This window comes from Lissotriton helveticus, chromosome 3_1, assembly GCF_964261635.1.
Source record: "Lissotriton helveticus chromosome 3_1, aLisHel1.1, whole genome shotgun sequence".
Lineage (NCBI taxonomy): Eukaryota > Metazoa > Chordata > Amphibia > Caudata > Salamandridae > Lissotriton > Lissotriton helveticus.
Window position 1 is genome coordinate 1,836,003,346 of NC_136061.1, and position 22,432 is coordinate 1,836,025,777.

General features: G+C 44.7%; 1 protein-coding gene across 1 annotated transcript in view; it reads left to right on the plus strand.

Moving 5' to 3' along the window:
* The window catches only part of LOC144823881 (mucin-2-like), a 1,553,567-nt gene that overhangs the window by 638,863 nt on the left and 892,272 nt on the right, over positions 1-22,432 (plus strand). The window contains exon 11 of the mRNA XM_078682769.1: positions 9,275-9,379. Within this exon, the coding sequence (XP_078538895.1) occupies positions 9,275-9,379 (105 nt within the window). The remainder of the gene's footprint in view (positions 1-9,274; positions 9,380-22,432) is intronic.

The window sequence follows — 22,432 nt, forward strand, 5'->3', positions numbered from 1 at the left end:
CGCTCATCGTCCCAACCCTTTCCTTAGGGTACTTGAGGGCTTACCTGTAGGTGAGTCCCTAGATTTGTTGTGAGATTCGATTCAATTCCAACTCCACTTCAACTTCCTGGCCAACATCCTGGCCAAGCCGCGCTGACCATGCCAGACTGATCGTAACATCCTATGCGACTGAGAAGACTCTCCTGCTCCTGACCTTGTCATCCTGCAGCTCGCTGCACCATCAGTGTCCGTGCTCCATACAGGTTCCGTCCCGGGCCTGTGGACATCTAAAGACATTCAATGGAATTTCTCTTGGAGTGAAACAGTCACTCCCCTGCATCTGCAGGCACCGCAACAAGATCAACCTGTCTGCCGTTCTTGGGCTCCCCCAGACTCCAAAAGGCTCAGCAACACAGGTGGTGGTCCTGCATTTCTCCGAGGCCTGAGTAGCCCAGTCATCAAATTGAGGCCAGCATCCCTCGTAGAACGCCCTTCAACCAAACCCCTGTGCATGTGTCACTGCAACACTTCATCACACGGTACCGCATCGGTTGCCAAAATCGACTCATATTGACTGAGTCTGACACATCAAAAGGTTCTATCGACAAGTCTGTCCCAGCTATAACGACCCTTACCGACACAGTTGGTTGAATGGAAGGAATCTGTCATCTTCAGCATCCCGGTGGCTCTGGCTGAGTTACCGAATCTCTGTGACCGTACTTGAAGCCTCTTTGTCAACTGACCTTCATCTGCCATGCCTCCTGGACGACCCGGTCTGGCATAGACTCTGTCCCCTCTGCTTTCAGGTACTGTTTTACACAAATCCATGACAGAGTCCCAACAGACTCTTTCCTCCTTCTACAACAGAGGTCTCGTCCTGAATTCCTTCATAGTGCTCAACAGTGGCTATAGGTATCCTGATTCTGAGGGAATCCATCAGTGGGGTAGCTCTCCAACCTTCTGTCTTGCGTGGGGTGTCCTCAGGGTCCACTGGGAAGTGTCCTTCTTGTTTAATATTGCAACTGTGACTTACCCATTGACTTGTATTGAGCCTGCGGTTGTTTTCTCATTCTGCACATGGCCTCCGTGGGGTTCCTGGTTACTTAAATTGGGTGGTTCCTTGGGTCCCTGGCACATCTATGTCTTCTGCGTGTAGTCTTAACTGAAGTCGTGGTTTGCATACTACTATTTATGTGTATGGTTTGGTGTCCCCCTGGCGACCACTGTGTATTTGTGCTTCTTATCAGTTTCTTTTGCAAAGTATTGCATGCATTGTGTACATCTCCAGGAAGGAGATATCTGTATGTTAGTGAGTGTCTTATAATAAACACATATTTTTATAAATACACTGTGTGTTTTTTTTCACTTAGTCTAAACCAATGTTCTGGTAAAACAAGATGCTTTACTCTCCTTCTGGACTAAGCCTGAACGTTTCTCTACACAGCTACTACCTGGAGAGCTTTCTAAGATTGTCAAAGAACACTAAAATCACCATAGGAGGGTTGTCTGGATTAATGCAGGGTGCCCACTTACATAGCTTCTCATACCCAACTGTCTATATGTTACCTAAAATTCATAATAATTGTAATGCTCCACCTTTCAGACTTATTGTGTCTACTCAAGGATCTATCTACGAACCTGTTGGAAAATTTTGGGATAGGCATCTTCAACATGTAGTCCAAAACATGACTACCTATATTAAAGACACTACTGAATGTTTGCAAAAAATTGCCTCTGTTGACATTAAGTCGGATGAACACTTACTGTTATGTACCATAGATGTGAAAGCTTTCTACACTTCGATCCCTCATGATTTAGGAACAGAAGCAATGTAACATTTTCCAATCAATTCTAACTTGGATGTGAACCTGAAGATATTTTTAATGGAATTGAATTGCTACAATTCACTCTTTACCACAGCTATTTTTGCTGGGAGGAGGATTATTTTTTACAACTAACAGGTACCTCTATGAAAAATTGCACAGCTCCTTGCTATGCCAACCTGTTTATGCACACATTTCAAATACATCATATTCTTACCAATGAAATGTGGCGCAACCATTCATTTTTATTTGTGAGAAATATTGATGATATTTATCCCTTATGGAAAGAATCAAAACAATAGTTAATAACAGAAATGAACTGAATTCTGTAAATGACAGGATACAAATCACATATGAAATAATGAAAGCAAAATAAAAGTTTTGGATGTTCTTGTTTCAAAGGTTGAAAAGAAATCGGAAACTGATATATTTATTTATTTAAGAAGTTTTATATAGTGGTAGCCTGACCGGAGTGTATCGGAGCATTTCACAACCGTTACAGAGCAGTGCAAAAGAGAGCAGAACATAGTACAATAAAGCGATACATTCCGGATAAGAGTAATAGTAAAGGCAATGATGAAGAGTTCCTTTTCAGGGCCTTGTTAGCCCGCATCCAAGAGAGGAGCAGTGTCACTTTCAGCACTCCACCTGCTTCTATCTGTTCGCTAGAGATCGATCATGGAAATGGATTTTAAGTTGACTTTTGAATTTAGCGAAGGAGGGAATAGTTCTGATGTGGGGGGATAGAGTTCCATAATTTCGGAGCATTTCCGGCAAAGGACCTGGTCGCGTTTTTTTGTTTTCGTGATTTTAGAGGGATAAGAAGTATGGTGTTGGAACTTCTGAGGTTCCTGTTCTGACCTGCTTTTTTGAGTTTAGCCGCCAGATATTCGGGTTTGCCTGTGTGAAGGGGTTTGTGGTTGAGGCAGGCTGTTCTGAAGTTTTCCCACATTTCTATTGGAAGGCAGTTGAGTTCTTTGAGTACAGGAGAAGTGTGATCAAATTTCTTTGTTCCAGTGACCATTCTGGCAGCCGCGTTGAGAATGGTTTTCATATATTTATATATATATATATATATATATATATATATATATAAAAGAAACTGTTCTTAACAATTTGTTAAATTATAACAGCTCATCAGAAAGCTTCAAAAAATCATGTGTCATTATCAGTAATCATTAATCATTCACAATTGTTAAGGGTTAAAAAAATTGTGTCAAATCCCAGAGTACTTGAGGGTCAAACGCAATATATGATGGAAAAATTCAAAGATAGAGGATGTCCTCTGAAAGTTCTGGAGAAAGCCATAGACTGATTGTCTACTAAAACTCGACAAAAACTGTTAGCCCCTTCATGTAAAAAAGAGAAAACTAAAAGGGTGGTCCTAATTTCTTAAATATGCCACGATTAGCGTACAGTTTAGTAAAGGGACCTAAAAAACTGCCAATGATTCAAACCAACCCTGGTTTCAAAGGAATATTTTCTGAATTGCCCTTATTTGCATGAGAAAGAGGCAAAAACATAAAATAATTTCTAACTAACGAATACTTTCAGTGTACGAAACAGATGTATAAGGGAACCATCCCTTGTTTGAATTCTAATAATTGCAGTATCATCAAAGGAAATTGGATTTCCCATCTGTGCAAGGGTAACAAAATTCTATTGAAAGTTCCTGCTAGTTACGACTCTATGAATGTGGTCTATCTACCCAAATGCCCACGTGGCCTTGCTTCTGTTGGGAGGACAGAAAGAAAAATGAAAATAGGATTTAATGAACACAAGAGTATCATAAGCACAAGACATTTCAAATGGACATTGCATCATTTTTTGTGGAATGTAGCCACATTTGTCAATTGAAATGTATGTTTCTTGAAACAATCGGAAATTTCTCCTACAAAGAGAAAACCATTTAATAAAAAGACTTGACACTCTCATGCCTAGTGCTTTAAACGACTGGATGGAATTTAGTTGGGCATTTATAAGCTGATTTGGTATGGTTTTTGAAGGTTTTTTGATGTTTCAGGAGGCTTGACTACACAAAGTAGATTTCATTCTTATACACGTAATATTGTCGATATCAACGTGATTTTGAATTTAATTCATATGTTTAATTTATTTTTATTGTATTATATTATCTTTCAGGCAAATTTTCTAATCTGCTCCATTTTAAGATGGCTTCTTTTTACCTTCCCTTTTTTAGTTTTGTTCCTAATTTTGGAATTTAATATTTTGGTAAATGGTCTGGTTTGCACCTTTTGAGTTGGCTCCGGTTCATCTTTCTTTCCCTAGTTCTATTTCTACATCACATCACTTCTTTGTTAAATAGTCCCTCATTTCCTACTCTTTTATGCCAGTATGGCGGTACATTTGAGCGTGCTGTAACACTGAATACTAAAAGTAAGAATCGTAGACTATTTCACAAATGAATTTCTGGTTATTATTATTCATGAACTTTTCTAATTTCGGACACTAATGATTTATCGTGATTTTTTTCACGCGCTTCTATTTCTAAAACACTGAGGTTCTAACCCACTACACCTTATATAACGTATTGATTTTAGGATTCAAACACGCTCTGACATACACAGGGCCGGACTGGCCATAGCGGGCACCGGGCAATCCCCCGGTGCGCCGCACGGGTGGGGGCCATTTTTGGGCTGCAAAATCGTTCCTGTACCCTGTACCAAAATCGGCCGAAAACCGGCACCGGCAGAGAGCTTGGCAGCACCTCCAACCCCCCAGAGTGGGGACGGAGGGGGCTGCTGAGCACTTTGCCTAGGCCGGTTGTGGTTCCCTGGACATACACGTGGTGTAGTTTTTAGTTGTAACGCGTACCCTCCACGAGGAATTTCTCGCATGATCTATTCATTGTTTTTTCTAATGCACGTGGTGTCACCATCATTGTGTACTTTTTATAATGAAGTTGCAGCATGATGCAGTAAAATATTCACCTGAGTTTTCTAAAACACGTGGCGTCTTCGTCTTTCTACACTCTTTTCTAATGGCCTTGTGCACAATTTGTTATGTAATTTTGAGGTTCCAGCACTAAGAGTGTTTAGAATCAGGGTCCTTACTATTATCATTATGTGAATTTTTATCACCCTGGCTGTCCCTAATTCTTTTAAGCAATTTGCTATTTTTGGAAGATGTGCTCTCCATTGGTTACTATATGTTTATTCCATACTCGTATCTTTTTATAGGCTTGTATACATTGATGAAGGGGAACTTCAGCCCGAAATGCATTGGGATGATCGATTTGCAAATGAAGAGAATACTCTGATTATTCATTCAGAGTCAGAGATAAAGGGTTTAAAGTTGAGATGGATTGAAATTACCTAATTAGAAATGTATGATTTAAATACATTTTATCATTGTGAATCAACCCATGAGTTAATTTGTTGTTTAATGTGCAGTGCCCCTTGGGGATGTCCCGCAGTGAGGGAAACACAATTTATGTTATTGCTGTAGATGTGCAATAGCACAATTGTCACAACAATGTTGATTTTTGTGAGGAGTCAATAGAGGAATAAATACCAATCATATACATTGTGTTCCGCACCCAAATGCTGCCTGTAACATGAGGGGAGGATGTGAAATCCAACATCTTTTTTGGTCTAGATATGGAACAGCTGTATCATTTGTTCTTTGGAAAAGAGTTGGGGGTGTGCTGATCTTTGGGGTATTCTTCAATTATTATCCATGATCCTGGAAAGAAAGAAGACAATTTTACTTGGTGCGTGCAGTTTCATGAGAATTAACAAGAGAAGATCAGAGCCGATCGTTACCACCTCTGCAAGATTTTCAATAAAGCTGTCTGTTGCTTTCAATGTCTTAGCAATGCTCACAAGGTCTGAGATGGCAGGCACTTGGTCAAGGTTAAGAGGTTAAGTTCCAAAGTTTATCAGAGGGGCTGGCACATTTTTAATATCACAGGCCCCCATCTATGGACTTTTAGCATTATAGATAAACTGCAGAAAATATGAAATACAGAAAGTTCTGCTACAATCCAGGTTCCTTACCACACATTTAAGCCTTGACTATAAGAGATTCCTCCTAAATATTTTATGCCAAAGGTTTTCTGCTCTGATCATTTATGGCACTTGGTTTTTAATACTAAGAGTCATTTGTATACCAGCCGGCAGCCCATCAGGTGGCTGAGCCGACAGAGAGCCTGATCTTCATCCCTTGTGGCACACCACCCACCTTATTGATAGATCGCTGCCTGCCTGGTGTGATCCCTGTGATAAAAGTGTTTTCGCAAATGTTTTTGATCTTTGTTATTCAGAGAGGAATGCAGAGCAGGTGGCCATGTTGATGTGGCCCTCTCAGCATTCTCATTTGCTTTTCATAAACCAGTACTCAAAGCATGGGCTTGTTCCTGAAAAACACAAAGAACAATGTCACTGATGCGCAGGTAGTTTTATCTCAGTGCTTCAGGAAAATATCTCACCTTTCTTACCAAATTATGTGACTCAGGCAGGAAAACTCCACACCCTAAATATGGTAGGGCTTCTGATACTGTGACATCAGAGTCCTGTGAAGAGCATCCAGTCTGGAGCACCTTAGGACTCTGCCCACCCCACATCAATAACAGAGCCAGCACCACTATCGCCCCCGATTGTAGCCGCAGAATCAACTACTAAATCATCACCACCACCTTCCACGGAAGACCAGAAGCACACAGAGATCAAACCCCTACTGAAGAAACCCTCTGCCGACCCAACCGACCTCAAGAACTTCAGACCCACCTCTCCTCTCCCATTCTCAGCCAAAGCCACTGAGAAGGCTGTCAATGCCCAACTTTCCAAGTTCAATGAAGCAAATCACATCCTGGACCTTTCCAAACCCAGCTTCCAAAGCAACAAAATCACCAACACCGTCCTCCTCCCCACCATAGACGACGTTCACAGCATCCTCGTCCAAGGTGAAATTGCATCCCTCATCCTCCGGGACCTCATGCCCACCTTCTATAACATCTCTCACCACAAAATGTGTGAAAGACTCCATGATGCTGGCATCCATTGCAAAGCACTAGAATTGATTCACTCCTTCCTCAGAGAGTCAGACTACCACCGTTCCTCTCCGAACCCACAGAGATTAGCTCTGGAGTGCCTCAGGGATCCTCCCTGAGCCCAGCTTTTTTCAGCATTTACATGCCCCCACTTGCAGCCATTGACTCAACATTGTCTCCAATGCTGACAACACCAAGCTGAATCTCTCTCTCACCAATGAACCCACAGTCACCAAGACAAACTTCCACGATGGGATGATGGCTGTCGCCACCTGAATGAGGAACAGCTGCCTCAGCTCAACTTATAGAAGACTGAAGTCCTCATCATGCGCTCCACTGCCTCAGCCTGGGACAACTCCTGATGTCCAGCAGCACTTGAAGCAACCCCCCACACCTACAGACCAAGCACAAAACCTTGGCATCATTCTATACTCCTCATTCACAGTGAACTGCCAGATCAATGCTGTCTCATCCTGCTTCAACACGTTACACCTGCTCCAAAAGATCTTCAAGTGGATCCCCACTGAGTCCAGAACCCACGGTCACCCACGCACTCATCAGCAGCAGAATCAACTACAGCAATATACTCTATGCCAGCATCACCCAGAAACTCCTCAAGAAACTGCAGAACATTCAGAATGCCTCCACCTGACATACACTTAACATCCCTGCCACTCCCACTTTCACCCATGGCTGCTTCCGCTTTTTTGCGGCAGTGCGGCCGTTTTAAAAAACGGGCGCGGTCGCGTCGGCCATTGGCCGACGGCAGCACCAGCGAGGTAGTGCTGCTGTCGGCCAATGGCTGACGGCAGCAGCCAATGGGTTAAAGGCAATCTGAGAGACCTGCATTTGCTCCCAATCAACAAAGCAATCACCTACAAGCTCCTCATGCACACCTACAAAGATTTACACACTGCCCCACCTGGGTACCTCAATCACTGCCTTGCATTCCACGCACCCACTTGAGACCTCCGCTCCACCCAACTGGACTGAGCTACCATCCCTCATATCAGCAAGACTATGGCCAGAGGAATATCCTTCTCCTACCTCGCAGCAAATACATGGAACACCCTGCATCTCCACCTCAGGCAAGCACCATCACTGCCTCAATTCAGGAAGGACCTTAAGACCTGATCCCTTACCTGAACCACAGCCCCTCCAGCAGACCACCTGTACCCCCTCCTCCGTGCCTTGAGACCATTTACGGGTGAGTAATCGCGCTTTACAAAGAACCTGATTAATTGACTTTGGTGGACGGACCACAGTGTCAAGGGTTTCTGACAGTGGAGCCAGATGAGACTCTTCCATTCGAAGCTCATGGGTACTCCCGTCTCTAAATGGAGTGGCAGAGCCACAGGTTTGGTGGATCTGAGCTCCACCAATTTATGGTGGGGTCCACTTCTCCAAACACTAATTAATCACTAAATGGTCCTGCTACAAGCATATAACATTAAATGATCTATGTATGAGTCTTTAAGACCTGAGATTTCTGTAACATTGTTAAACCTCAGTGCTTATGTATTAACTCATTGAAGGGTTTAGCCTTTCAGTATGCTCATCACTTTAGTATAGACATCAGTAACTCACAAAGGATTGGGATACAGATGTGCACAGCCTTTCCCTTTCCTGCTCTGGTATGACCACATGCAGTCCAAATTCAAGAGAATGCACGGGGCAGACAGAAGTCTCATTTGACCTCTGCTTGCCACATCAAGCACTGTATTGCGAGTGTAGTCATACTGCTTTCCTGTTGCACCCCTTATTGAGGGTTAGACAGTAATGCTGTTGGGAAAGGTGGTCTGACATGCTCTACCACCACATATTTGGGTTGGCAGCAAGTAGCCACTTGATGCCCCTATACACAACTCATGGGAACCAGGCAGTGTTGCATTTGAGATCAGATGAGCCGCTCTAAAAGCATACAAGTCTAATCACAGTATGCAACTATGGTCTCAATTATGAGTATCTCTTTAAATTGCAGCCTCTGTGCGAACACCTTTTGGGGAAGATGTCTCAATTACACATGTGGTGCTATAAAGTTTGCACACTCGAATTTTCCCAGTTAATTTTCAGTATGTGAGCCTGCTGGCTGAAAGTTATTGAAGAAAAAGAGCTGTTAAACACAGGAGTACCAAAACACATATGCTGTGCCTCTTTAGCAGAACATTTGTGATTGGTGCAGGTAATCCCATCATGTGGAATGCAAAGATTTGATTTTCATAGAGTGTGATAAATAGCATCAAATCATTCGAGAAAGAACTTTTTTCCAGCCTTGGATGTGAGAATTATGCCTCGTATCAGGTTATTCAAATTTCAGAATTCACTTAAATGACTAGATTACCTTCGCTTGCCTAATGCAATAGCAGTCTGGGTGTCTTTGTGAATCTTTAAATACAACATATGTCTTTTTCACTTCTACCTTTCACAATACAGAATACAAACATGATGTTTTCTTTTCCAGGATTGCAAAGACCAAACATTTGTTGTGGAAGGATCTCTAAAAAAAAACATGGGTGAAGGAAGTGAAACTGTGCTGACGAGTGTCTATCTGCGCCTGAATAACAAGGTAAAGTAATTGAAAACAAATTTGTTAAGAAAATAGGTTAATAATTTGGGTTAATGTGAGGCCACATGAGGAAACAGACCACAATCCTGTCAAGGTAAAATACAGTTTCAATAATTCAAACCTTGGCTCAACCCCCTGGAGCTATGGTACAAGGCAGACAGGTTTAATGTAAGAAAATGTGTAAAGTATTTAGCAGTAACAAAAAAGCACAATTCAAAACATAACACAATAAAAATGTCACAACCAATTTCTAAAAAAGTAGAAAACCTTCCTGAGCAACATGGCAACAAAACAACAAACATTCATTGATAGATGTAAGGGAAGGAATGGCAAGAAAAAGTAAAGTGCCAACTAGGAGTCCCTGTTCATGGATGACCAGGACCAAGGCATGTTTCAGGGCAACCACAATGGAGTATGGGCTGTGAGAAGTTGGCCTGGTATATGCTGTCCACTAGTTATAGTGGCCACCCTGTACCAGTCCAAACAACCCCTTAGAGGTGATAGGTTAAAGACAACCTTTATTAAAAGCTATGCTAGTAGTAGCTATGGAGAGCAGACTTCAGGCTATGTCTTGAAGGAATGTAAAGCAGCTTGTTTTACCAGTCTATAATCTCTTGAATGGCTAAATGAAAGGACAACCACACCAGGCATATTTGTAAAATATATGTATTTATTCTAAACACACCCTACTAGTCTCTTTATGAGGCTTCAGGTCAAAACACATAAGTTACACTTAATATCACACAGTAAATTAGCACAATATACGTTGAGCCCCAGGGTCGTACCAAACCATATAGCGTGCAGTGTGAGAACACAGCTGCGAAGCCCTGTTAGCTTCTATGGGAAAAGTCGCGGTTGGACACTAAGGAGAGGACTTTGAGCAAACCCCTTTAGACTTAAGGGGTTCTAGAGCTAAGACCCACAGGTGCACCGGAGTGCTCAAGTTACCTCACCCAGAAAAGCCGGGTGCATAGGTGTCTTTTGATGTCGGGAATCGTCGTCGTTTTCAATGGCGACTTGCTGAAAAGTGCTGCTGCCGTCGAAGTGGAAAGTGTCCAGTGTGATCCAAGCCTGGATCAAAGATGTGAAGAACCTGAAAGCAGGGGGGACAGAGTCTGGGTCACTTGCCAGTGACCAGGTGCATGATAGTCGAATGCAGAGTATGTGTCACTTGCCAGTAACCAGGGGCATGATAGTCGAATGCCCACCGATGTCGGGTGATTTCAGGTTTTAGAGGTGAAGCTTGGCTCCGCAGCCATGAGGACCAGGAAGTGTCGACGACAACCAGGCACTGGATTCAAACTGTTCCACAAAGGATGTCGAGTGCAGCGGCTTTAGGGACCAGATTTGAGCCAACACGCCTTGGCAACAACAACCCACGTAGAAAGTGAAGAAATGCTTTGGTGCAGACCAGCAAGGTCCGAGGGGCTCACCAAGTGGTGGAGAGTCAGGGCACATCTGGAGCAACCAGAGAAACCCAATGAAAGTTAAAGTGGCCTTCTCAGGGACCCACCAGTCAAAGGTACCTCGAGCTGAAATGCAAAGAGCAGGCTCACTGAACACTCGTGGAGTTTAGTCCCACAATCTTCAGTGTAAAATGTGCTCGGGTCTGGGCTACAAGTAACCCAATGCATAGCCTTGACAGTCATCGGAAAGCTGATGCACTTGCTAATGTGCGCAGTGTCCAGGGGTTCTGGTTCCATGGTACCCACGAGAGCTACAGATCTCAGCTTTACTGTGGACTCGGTTCGGCCTTAGGGAAGTCTGGAAATCCACCTCTGGTGTTGCAAAGTCTTAGACGTCCGGCGGGAGCTTCGGAGATGCAGACCGGTCAGATGCGTCTTAGGTGCCTGCCAAGCAGGGGAGTAACTCCTTTACTCCAAGGGAGATTCTTCGGTCATCTAGTCTTGTAGATCATCTAAGTTCCGGTATATCTGTAGCAGAGTTTTTTCCAGGTGTAATCTATAGTCCTGTAGCCAGGGGTTACTCAGTTATACCCAAAAAGGGGTTAGACATACTCTGGGGACCCACCTGTGGGAGAATTTGGAAAAAGGGGTAGCTACACCCATTTCCTTTGTCCAGTTTCACACCAGAGCAGGGGCTGGTAGCCCCTGCAACCGGTTTGAACTGGGCTATGCACAGGGACACCAAATGTGCCCCCAGTGCAGACTTTAAAGCACTCTCAGGAATTTTATTGTCCAGGCCTCCCCTGCCGGAGTTTCGTCCAGCAGCAGGAGGCCAGACTTGTGTCTGTGGCTGCAGCATCCATTTTGTGATGCTAGGGATCTTTTAAACAAACTGATACCGGGTATAGCGGTGTGGACATGTCTCTCCCTCTAGAAGGGTGGAATTCCACCCTCGCCATCGGGGGGGGGGAGTAGGGTTCCAAAGTTATAATACACTTAAAAGTATATGGTCTGGCTGCATCACAGAGTAGCCCTAGAGAGTAGGTTCCGAAGGCTGCAGAGGGGCCCTGCTCATGCATGGGCACCCTCTCATATGAAACCAAGCTCCCTGCCTTCAGGGTTGATAAGGCCTGCCATAGGGGTGACTGCTAGGTTTATATGTGCAGTGATTTGAGGTAGATATAGGTAACCTATATCTTAGTAAGGGGTGCATGCACCACCTTTTACGGGCTGCAGTAGCAGTCCTTTGGTGTCATTTTGGAAGGCTTCCCAGGGGTGGTATAATACATGCTTCAGCCCCTGGTAGGCCTCTGGTGTACCTATGCCCTTAGTACATAGTTTACCATATACTATGGACTTACAAGGGTACCCCAGTAACCAAACAGGAGTGTACCTATAGTAAATGGAATCAATTTAGAGAGAAAGCAGCTAGGCCTGGGTCCTGGATAGCAGGGCCCCAGCCAGACTAAAGTTGAAAAACAGTGAAACATCAGCAAAAAGTGGGGGTAACCATAAGAGCAGATCCTACTCTCCTACATGGGCCAATCAATTTATCCTGGCAGAAGCTTTTGCCTTCTGAATTAGTCTCTGAATTGAAAGTTAATGTCCTGTAGTGGGGCAAAGTTGCAGGCTTTTTTCCCTGAAGTCCTCTTAAAGTTGGATGACCATTAGACAAAGGCCCTCTGAGGCTTTTGGTTGTGGCGGGAAAAGCTTAGAGAGGGACAAAGTAAAATTTCATGTCCACCAAAGTCCTCTTGTCAAGCAGATACTTTTCGCACCTTCACCGTTCAAGATTTCTGACTTCAGACTTACTCATTTTTTTATGTAGCCCAAAATCCTACAATCCGCAAAGTCCCACTAGCACACTGGAGGACTGCATAGTCCAAGAATTCCCAACTCTTTAGAATTTCTGGAGCACGTCCTCTTGGTCTCCTCTAAGGCAGAGGCCACCAGCAGAGCCAAGTCCAGGTCCAGTTGCTACTGGTCATCTAAGCACTCCAGGGAAATGGCCTTTTGAAGATCATTGTGTCCCCGTAGCCACAGAGGAGGTCACTCTTTGAGTCCCCCTTCTTTGACCTGGCTATAAGTGGATCCAAGTGCAACCCTTCATGTCTCCATACAGGACTCAAGCAAGTCCAGTATTCTTCTATACTCATAGGTCAAGAGAGTGTTCTGATGAGCTGTGAGTAAGTTTGTACTTTTGTAGGATCTAGTAGCTAGTTTGTGGGGCTGACTGAACACTACTTACCAATGAGAAGGAAGTTCCCATGGGCGACCCATCTCACATTTACAGTTTATCGAATTCATCTTGCATTATTACAAGTTTTGTAATATCCGCTGGCGCTTGTAAGAAGGTGGACTGGATACTTTTGATGGAGTAACTCATCAGCTAAACTCTAAATCAGGCCTCAAGTGTGGACTTTGAAATATTGACTTATACAAGGCACAAAATGTATCTGACTGAGGAGAGTACTTCGACTTTGTCAAATTCAAATTTTTCCACGCTCATATTTTCCCGCCAAAATTTCCAACTTTATAAGGATCACAAAATGTCTTTCCTAGATACAGCTTTGAACTTTGACCCACTGAATGATTTTGACTTCCATGTCAGGCACTGCCGCAGAAAATCTTCGACCAGGATACCCTGCTTGGTGTATCCACTCTCTGATCCATCACAGACAGCATGAAATGTTGCCTAGGTCCCAGTCAATCAATCAATCAGTCATTTGTTAAGCGCACTACATACTTGCGAGGGTATCAAGGCGCGGAGGGGAGGTGGGGGCCGCTACTGATCGAACAGCCAGGTCTTTAGTATCCTCCTGAAGGTCAGCAGGTCTTGGGTCTGTCGAAGGCTCAGTGGGAGGGTGTTCCATGTCTTTTGGCGGCGAGGTGGGAGAAGAATCTCCTGCCGGTGCTTGTTCTTTGGATGCATGGGACGGTGGCGAGTGAGAGGTCGGCGGAGCGTAGCTAGCAGTTGGGGGTGTAGAAGGAGAGCTGTCTGTTGAGGTAGGCTGGACCAGTCTTGTGAAGTGCCTTGTGTGCATGGATGAGGAGCTTGAAGGATATCTTCTTGTTGACAGGGAGCCAGTGCAGGTTTCTCAAGTGGGGGGTGATGTGGCCATGTCGTGGTACATCGAGGATCAGTCGCGCTGAGGCGTTTTGGATGCGTTGTAGTCGATTGATGTGCTTGGTTGGGGCTCCCGTGTAGAGGGCGTTTCCGTAGTCGAGTCTGCTGCTGACAAGGGCCTGGGTGACTGTCTTTCTTGTATATGTCGGGATCCATCTGTAGATCTTGCGGAGCATGCGGAGGGTGTTGAAGCAGGAGGAGGAGACGGCGTTGACTTGCTTGGTCATTGAGAGCATTGAGTCAAAGATGATTCCCAGGTTGCATGCGTGGTCAGTGGGGGTCGGGGCTGCCCCCAGTGCCGTTGGCCACCAGGAGTCGTCCCAGGCTGACGGGTTGGAGCTGAGGATGAGGACCTCCATCTTGTCCGAGTTCAGCTTCAGACAGCTGATCTTCATTCAGTCGGCAACGGCCTGCATTCCTTTGTGGAGGTTGGCTTTGGCGGTGATGGGGTCCTTGGTGAGGGAGAGGATCAGTTGAGTGTGTTGGCGTAGGAGATTATGTTGAGGTTGTGCTGTCGGGCGACGTGTGCGAGCGGGGCCATGTGAACAGTGTTGGGCTGAGTGAGGATCCTTGGGGTACACTGCAGATGATCTTGGAGGCTTCGGAACAAAATGGGGGAGGCGGACACTCTGGCTTCTGCGGAGAGGAAGGAGGTGGTCCATTCCAGAGCCTTGTCTTGGAACCCTGCGGCGTGGAGGCATGCGTGTAGTGTCCGGTGGCAGACGTTACGAAGGCGACGGAGAGGTCTAGGAGGATGAGTGCTGCAGTCTCCCTGTTGTCTAGCAGGGTCCTGATGGCGTCGGTTGCGGCGATAAGGGCGGTTTCGGTGCTGTGGTTGCTGCGGAACCCTGACTGGGAAGGGTCCAGGATTCTGTTCTCTTCGAGGTATCGGGTTAGCTGTCTGTTAACAATTTTCTTGATGACCTTGGCCGGGAAGGGGAGTAGAGAGATGGGTTGGAAGTTCTTGAGGTCTCTTGGGTCTGCCTTTGGTTTTTTGAGTAGGGCGTTGATTTCCGCGTGTTTCCAGCTCTCTGGGAAGGTCGTAGTCTCAAGGGAGATATTGATGAAGTTGCGTAGGTGGGGTGCGATGGAGCTGCTTGCTTTGTTGAAGACATGGTGCGGGAATGGGCCTGATGGAGAGCCGGAGTGGATTTTGCTCATGGTCTTGATGGTGTCATCGACGCTCATGCTGGTCCAGGCTAGCAAGGGGACGTGGTTGATGGTGTGCGGAGGGTCTGTAGTGTTGCTGTCGGTTGGGGCTGACTGGGTGTTGAAGCTGTTGTGGATGTCTGCTATCTTGTGGTGGAAGAAGGTGACGAGGGAGTCACATAGGGCTTACGACGGCAGGATGTCGTTGGTGTTGGAGCTGGGGTGGGGGAGTTCCTTCACGATGTTGAAGAGCTCCTTGCTGTCGTGTGCATTGTTGTTGAGGCGGTCTTTGAAGGAGGTCTTCTTGGCAGCCCTGATGAGGTGGTGGTGCGAACATAGCGAGCAACTATGAACAATGATTTGTGATTGGTGATTTACTTTGTTTTTGGTGCTTTCTGCCACAGAACTTTAAAATAAATCACACCTCCAGTTCCCCTTACTTTATTTTATTGTTAGTTTGCTATTTAAAACATTCTCATTTTTATTGTGTTGTGTTTTGATTTTTCAATTGTTATGGTACTGCAAATATTTTTACTTTTCACATTTTCCCTTAATATAAGCCTTTCTGCACTGAGATATACAGCTACCAGGAGTTAAGGCCACATTTATTTATTGAAGTTGTGGGTTGGTCTGATAAGATTCTGGACATATTACTTGGGAAGGACTCTCATCCTCCCCAACTATTAAACACATTTTCTTACATGGACTATGTATTACATTCTTAAATGCTACATAATATGTAGTTTGTTTCATATGATGATTATGTATCAGGTAATAAATTAATGTACTTACATTTGTAATAATATTATTACTACTAGTAGTATTAATAGTACTCCTTCTACTACTTTGGTAATGAAGGGATCCAACTATCTGATATGTGAGTGAATTTTTACCACATTTAGTAGTCAAAATAGATAGTCTCTAATACATACTAATATGTTTTGGGTATCTTTTACATCAAAAATACATACAAAAAAGAAATGAAAATAATGTATTAAATACTGCACGGTATACACATGTAAGAACCCCAGAAAAACCAATCTAATCATATTGGCCCGTTTATGATTAGTTTAAAAAGTGCCGCTTTGTAAAAGGTGCGTGTTTTATAAGGAAAGAAAAGGCAAATACCTTTCCGCCAATAAAAAAGTGAGATGTAAAAAAGATAAATACCACTCCATGCAGTAATTGTTTCTCACTAATCTGTCATTGATAGGCAGATGTAAATTAGCAAAACATGAGAACTGTTGTTTGCATCCCCTTTTCTTTGTCAATTCCAAACTTTTCCCTGAATGTGAATATGAACAAACTATGAACTTTAAACAGACTACCTGCCTCCCCAAACTCTGTGAGCTAATTCAGAGAGTTCTTGATGGGTCTTGCAAAGTCATTAGTCACACAGGAGAAATAGAGGGCCAAGCCAGATCACAGTTAAAGGAAAACAGTGAAGAGCTAATGAGAGGCTGGTGTAGAGCACAAGCTTCAGAGCTTCAAGTACCTTCTACCTTCTTGTAAGTTGTCAATAAAACGGTGGTAAGATACAATTAATCTCCTGAGACTTCCAAAGACCTCTATAGTACCTGGAATAATAGGAAAGTGAAACTCACAGGGTAACATGAGTGCCCTGAGCAGCTGGCAATCAAGTTGCTGCCTTTGACTGTCACAAATTGGGTTGTATGTTGACCGGGTTGTGAGCCTTAGGCAAGCAGCAAACACAATCCTGGTCAGGGTAAGAAGCAGGCAAACCCTAATTTTACTGTGTTCACTCAACAAGACCAGAACAACAACAATCTAATATGAATAAATGGAGTTATTTAAATGAAAAGTTTTTAGGTACAAATAGTGTCTAGAACGGAAAAATTGGTCCTGAATGAGAAGTTCCACATGAGCATGGTCGGAGACAGAGATATCTGACATGGACGCTGAAAGGGTGTCTTTGACAAGGGAGTGCGAGACAAAGAGGTAGTCGATGCGCGAGTAGGAGCGATGGACATGAGAGTAATAGGAGTAATCACGGGTGTCTGGGGAGTGGTATCGCCAAATATCTATAAGACCAATAGCGGTTAGTTGCTTCTTTAAGGCTGAGGACATAGCCCCCGTCCCATGGTAAGATCCTTCACTAAGGTTGAGTCTCACCTCCCGTACAAAATTAAAATCTCCCCCAGGATGAGATCGGGATCATCGAGGGTTACCTGTTCCGCAACAAACCCCGCAAAAAGGAGTCTTGAGCGTGGTTTGGCGTGTAAGTGTTGCATAGAGTAAGGGTTCAATGCCCAATCTTGCCCACTGCCTTGAGGAATCTGCCATCCTTGCTACGGACTACCATGGAGTCCCCCTGATGAATGCCTGCTCGACAGAGGAATGTCAAGCCCGCTGATTTAGTGAGGGCAGATGCCCAAAGTTGAAGAGGGTATCGTGGATGAGCCATGCGAGAGATGTCCTCTCGCAGAAGATGGGTTTCCTGCAAAAATATGTTGTCTGGATTTTGCAACAGAAGGTAGCACCAGATCAGGTGGCGCTTGTTTGGGGGAGTTAAGTCCCTTCACGTTAAGGAAAAGGAGTTTCAGGAAGGGTACAGACGTCACGATTTCAGTGTGTCATGCGTGAGCGTCATCCTGGGCCGGAGAGTAGGGGCAGGACAAGGGATATCTCCCCCCATGCCTCAGAGACAAAGCCCATAGTGGACGCCGTATGGTCCTGTGCAGTGTGTGGAGATAAAGGGGCGATCGGCACCTAGAGAACTCCCATACAATCAGAGCCGCCCCCACCCAAGATAGGGATAGGAAGAGGAAAAAAAGAGAAATTAGAGAAAGGAGGCATTGTACTCAAAAAATAACAACGGCCAACATGGCCAACAGGATCTATTTCATTCCAGGGAGAGGCCAGGTACATTGACACAGGCCATCCCAGAGATGTCACTCTTCAAGGAATAGAAGTGGAGGCGGGTCATAGAAGATCAGCATCACCCTCTGGGAGTATCATCCAGTGCCGCCATCCAGTTGCAGTTCAGGCACGGGGCAGTCATGTCAGCAAGAGTGCAGCCAGGAAGCGAGGCATTAGCCACGCCCCCCCATGGGGCCAGAACATGAGGTGAGAAAAAGGCAGGTAGGCTGCAGGCGTACTTTAGTGCTATTTTTCAGAGGACTGTGAGCCCAAGGCGAGTGACCACCCTCCAAGGATCGGATATGATGTATAATGTCCTGTTTCTCCTGGGATGAAGTCCTCGGGGAGAGGGGCACCTGGAGTGGTGTACCGTGGTCCATTGGGGCTTTGCAGACTCGCTGTGCAGAGGAGGCATGCACGAGGGGCTAGCAGGCGGTGTAGCTGGAATCTGCAAGAAATGGGCTGCCTCTTGGAAGGAGCACAGCACTCTGCGCTTTGATAATAAGTGCGAACGGGTGCCCCCATTGATAGTGGATTCCCAGCTCCTGTAGATAATCTGTTATGGGTCGAAAGTCCCTGCTGTGACGGAGCGTTGTGAGTGCAAGGTCCTGAAACAGTTGTATGGGAGTACCCTTCTACTTGAGTTCTGCCTTGTCTCGTGCAGCCTTGAGGATGGCCTCTTTCTCTGTGGAGAAATGAACCTGGGCCAAAGTGTCAGGGAGGAGGCCAGGGCGTTCTGGTGGGCCAGACACTTGGTGGGAGCAGTCCAGGGCTGGTGGGGATGCATCTTCATCTCCCCTGATGTCTTGAAACAGGTCTGCTACGAAAATCATAATGTCTGAACCCTCAGCCCCAACCGGAACCCCCCCTGAGGTGCAGGTTGTTGCGGCGACCCCTATTTTCCAAGTCCTCCTGTTTGATCTGCAACTCGGAGAGGAGTTGGCCTAACGGCTAAGGCACTCGACCTCGGAACTGGGGATCTGGGTTCGAATCTCGGTAAGGACGCCAAACCTCCTATGATTCTGGGCAAATCACTTAATCTCCTCGTGCCTAAAAAAAAAAAAATAAAAAAAAAAATGAAAGTGTAAAAACGTAACTTGTGCTATGTAAAGCGCTCTGATACCTGATTCGGTTCGGGTCTAGTTCGCGCTGTATAAAACTCTACCGAAAAAAAAAAAAAACTCAAAGTGTTGCTCCTCCAGGGTGGCCAGAAGCTGCCATAGGTGTTCCCGATCTTCCGAGCGGGTGAATTGCAAGGGCATCCCATGATCTCTTTCATTCTGCCCTGGGTGATAATGGACTCAATTGCAGGTGTAATCCCTGCCACTGTTTCCAGGGTCAGGGTTATATTGAGATGTTTTCTGGATTCTGCATTAGGTTTGATCTGCATGCTGACTGGCTCAACTCCTTGAATCAGTCAAATTTCCTCTCTTGTGAAGTACCATACCACCGGATGTCTCAGGTTCAGTGGCATGTCTTCCACTGTCAGTAAAGGAAACATAGCTGTGCAATGATTCTGATTTGCCAATTTGAAGGCAATATCTTAATTGTTTGTCTGCAGTTCAATTTCCTTAGGCGTTCAATAAATGATACAATGTAATTTTCATAGAAGATCTTGTCCTAACAAACAGACTAGACTCGAATCACATACTACAAATGGATGGTGTTCTTAAAACGCTCAGATTTTCACTGGTACCTCTTCAGCGAAAGGGGTTGTCATTCTTTTGTTAGCAACTCCTATAACTTGGATCGAGAGGGGTAGGTTTGGGATTACTGTAGATCTCACAGTAGAAAGGGTAGCCCCAGTATCAATCAAGAATGTAAGGGGATGACTATCTATGTCAGCTTCTACATACGGTCCACTTTGGTCTACCTCTGAGACTGCACCTAGTATACAGTCTTCCTCCCCCTCAGGCACCGCCAGAAGGGCGGTTCCCGATGAAATCCATCCAGCGATTCCATTAAGTGCATCTGATGGTCGGTTTGATTGCCCTGCGAGATTCTCGAAGGTTGGGGCACTTCCACTAATTGATTCCAACTCCTCCCCGCATTAAGGGATCTTGGCCTTGTCACTGATGGTAACTGATTTACCACATTAGTCACTTGCACAAGTTCTCCCCCTGCACCTGTTTCACTGGATTTCAGCTGAACTTGCGCTTCCAATGCCCAATCTTGTGACAAAAATGACAGGCAGTGATCTTTTTGAGGGTGGCAGCATCTATCCCTGTTTTATGATCTATAGGGACAACTATTCCTCTTTCCTGTCCCACCCCACCTTCAACTGATGTAACCTGAACACCTCTTAGAACATTCCCTTGATTGCAAACTACTGTTCCTCCAGTTCCCGTTCTCCCTTCTGCGCATTTCACATTTGAACGGACATTAACTTTTCCCTTATCTTCCTAGGTTTGGAATCCACCTCGTCAGTGAAATACTTGACATACCGTAGAATTCCATTCACCGACTTTTTTTGCCATCAGATCAGATGTTTTGGGATTTTGAGGCTGATTTTAGGCCTCCGTCCTGTCACAAATTCTGAGACATATTGGCCCATGTCTTTAGGATTGAGTGTTTCCAACCCACTGTGTTGCTTATTGGCCTGCAAGAGTCTTTTATAATATGCATGTACTGACTCTTTAGGCTCTTGGTCGTTCGATCTATTTTAACTCAATTGATGTCTTGAGGGGCTACTTTAGACTGCAGCCATGAGATCACCTGATTGAACCTTTTTATGACCAAGGACAAAGGACTATGGGTTACAGGATCCCTCTCTGGCTCAGTAGCAGACCAATCTAAAGTGATTTTACATGCAGACCACAATTTCGAACAGAGTATTTAAATCAATTCACAACACCTTTGAAATCTTAACAAAGTGATCGACTTGCTTGTACCATTCAGCATATTTCACACGCAACCTGGGAAATTAATTTGTGAATGCAGCAAGATCACCTCTACTTCATGGAACATGCACCTTTCTTAGTCCCAACGCCCCCCTCCAGGAAGTGGTGTTTTCCATGTTACTTTCCTGACACTCCTCTTTTTAGACCACCTTTCCTCACATTTATTCTGCATTCTTCAAGCCCTTATTCCTATAACCAACTCTCAGATGTGTGTTTTCATTCCTCTCACTCTCTTTTCCTCCAACTCCTGGCCAGTGTAATTAAGTCTATGTCTTCCCTGTAGCATTTTTGTTCAAGAAGGGTCTACTTTATTCCTCTGAGCTAGTTCTGACAATTTCTCAGGCGCTCGTCTCACTTTGCCGGTGACATCCTACGCTACAAACTACAGGTCATCTGGCTCATAGGTCTCTCTTCCCTCCAAAGTTAAATTCCCACTGAGGATCTTATCTACCTCATCCTTCAACCTCACCACCTCCAATAGTTTTGCTTTCACTGCAGCCTTGATGGTTCATTGACTTGATGGACTACTCTGACCTTCCTTGTTGTTGTTGTGATCTCTAAACCACGTCTCGAAGTCTGCAACATCTAAAACATGTTGATTCCCATGACTCCTTGACTCAAACCTGCTTCTGAAGCTGCAACCATCGGTCCTCTCACTGGAGTTTCCCAACATTCTCAGGTCTGAGCTAGTGCTTGCTGTAGGTATAGACCATATAGTACGGAATCAATGCACACTACAGAAGGAACAGCAGAATCTGGTAAAGGGGTACTTGATTCTATATGCACTAGAGACAGACTATTCCTAATCGGGTTACCTGACCTTCTCAATCCAGTTCCTTCCACTTGAACAGACTGTCGCAGACTAAGGTTTCCCACTCAGTTCGGGACATACACAGGAAAAACAGGATCAATAGTGACTGGTACTGTAAGAGCTGCTGGTAACTGTGAAACCAAAGGGGATGATGGACGGAGTGTTGATCATTGCAAGCACACACCCCTAGTCAACTGAGCTGGATTTAATCCATCATCATTCTTTAGCTCACTCCACCACCCCAGTTCAGACATAGCCATATGCAAATCAGTCTGACCCTGTGCCTCATGGGAACAGTCCAGCCCAAATTGCCAAGCCATGTCTTCCCTGGACCATAAAGATAATGGGGTATAACCCAGCAAGGTCAAAGGACCTGGGTATCGGATAGTATAGAAAACAAAAGTGGTCTTAGACACAATTTATTCAGCAAATTTAAGTGTACTACTCATTATGAATCTGAGTTGGTTCTTCGAAATTAATCCTGAAAAATAAAGAGAAAAGGCAACAGAGAAAAACAAATGCGTTTCCAGTCTTATGGATAACACCCACAGCATAAAAATTCAACATACAAGAGTGTGTAGAAATTAAATTAGCAATTTATTTCATATACATATATACAATATTTATAAAAAGTCAATCAAGAGGTTGGGAGAATTCTGCCAGGTGCAGTAGAAGGTGTAAAGGTATGTGCTCAAGTGAAAGAGAAAGAATAAATGAAAGGATAATCCAATGATTAAGGAGACTAAGGTACTATTTCCTTAAAGATGAGCCTGCCCCACG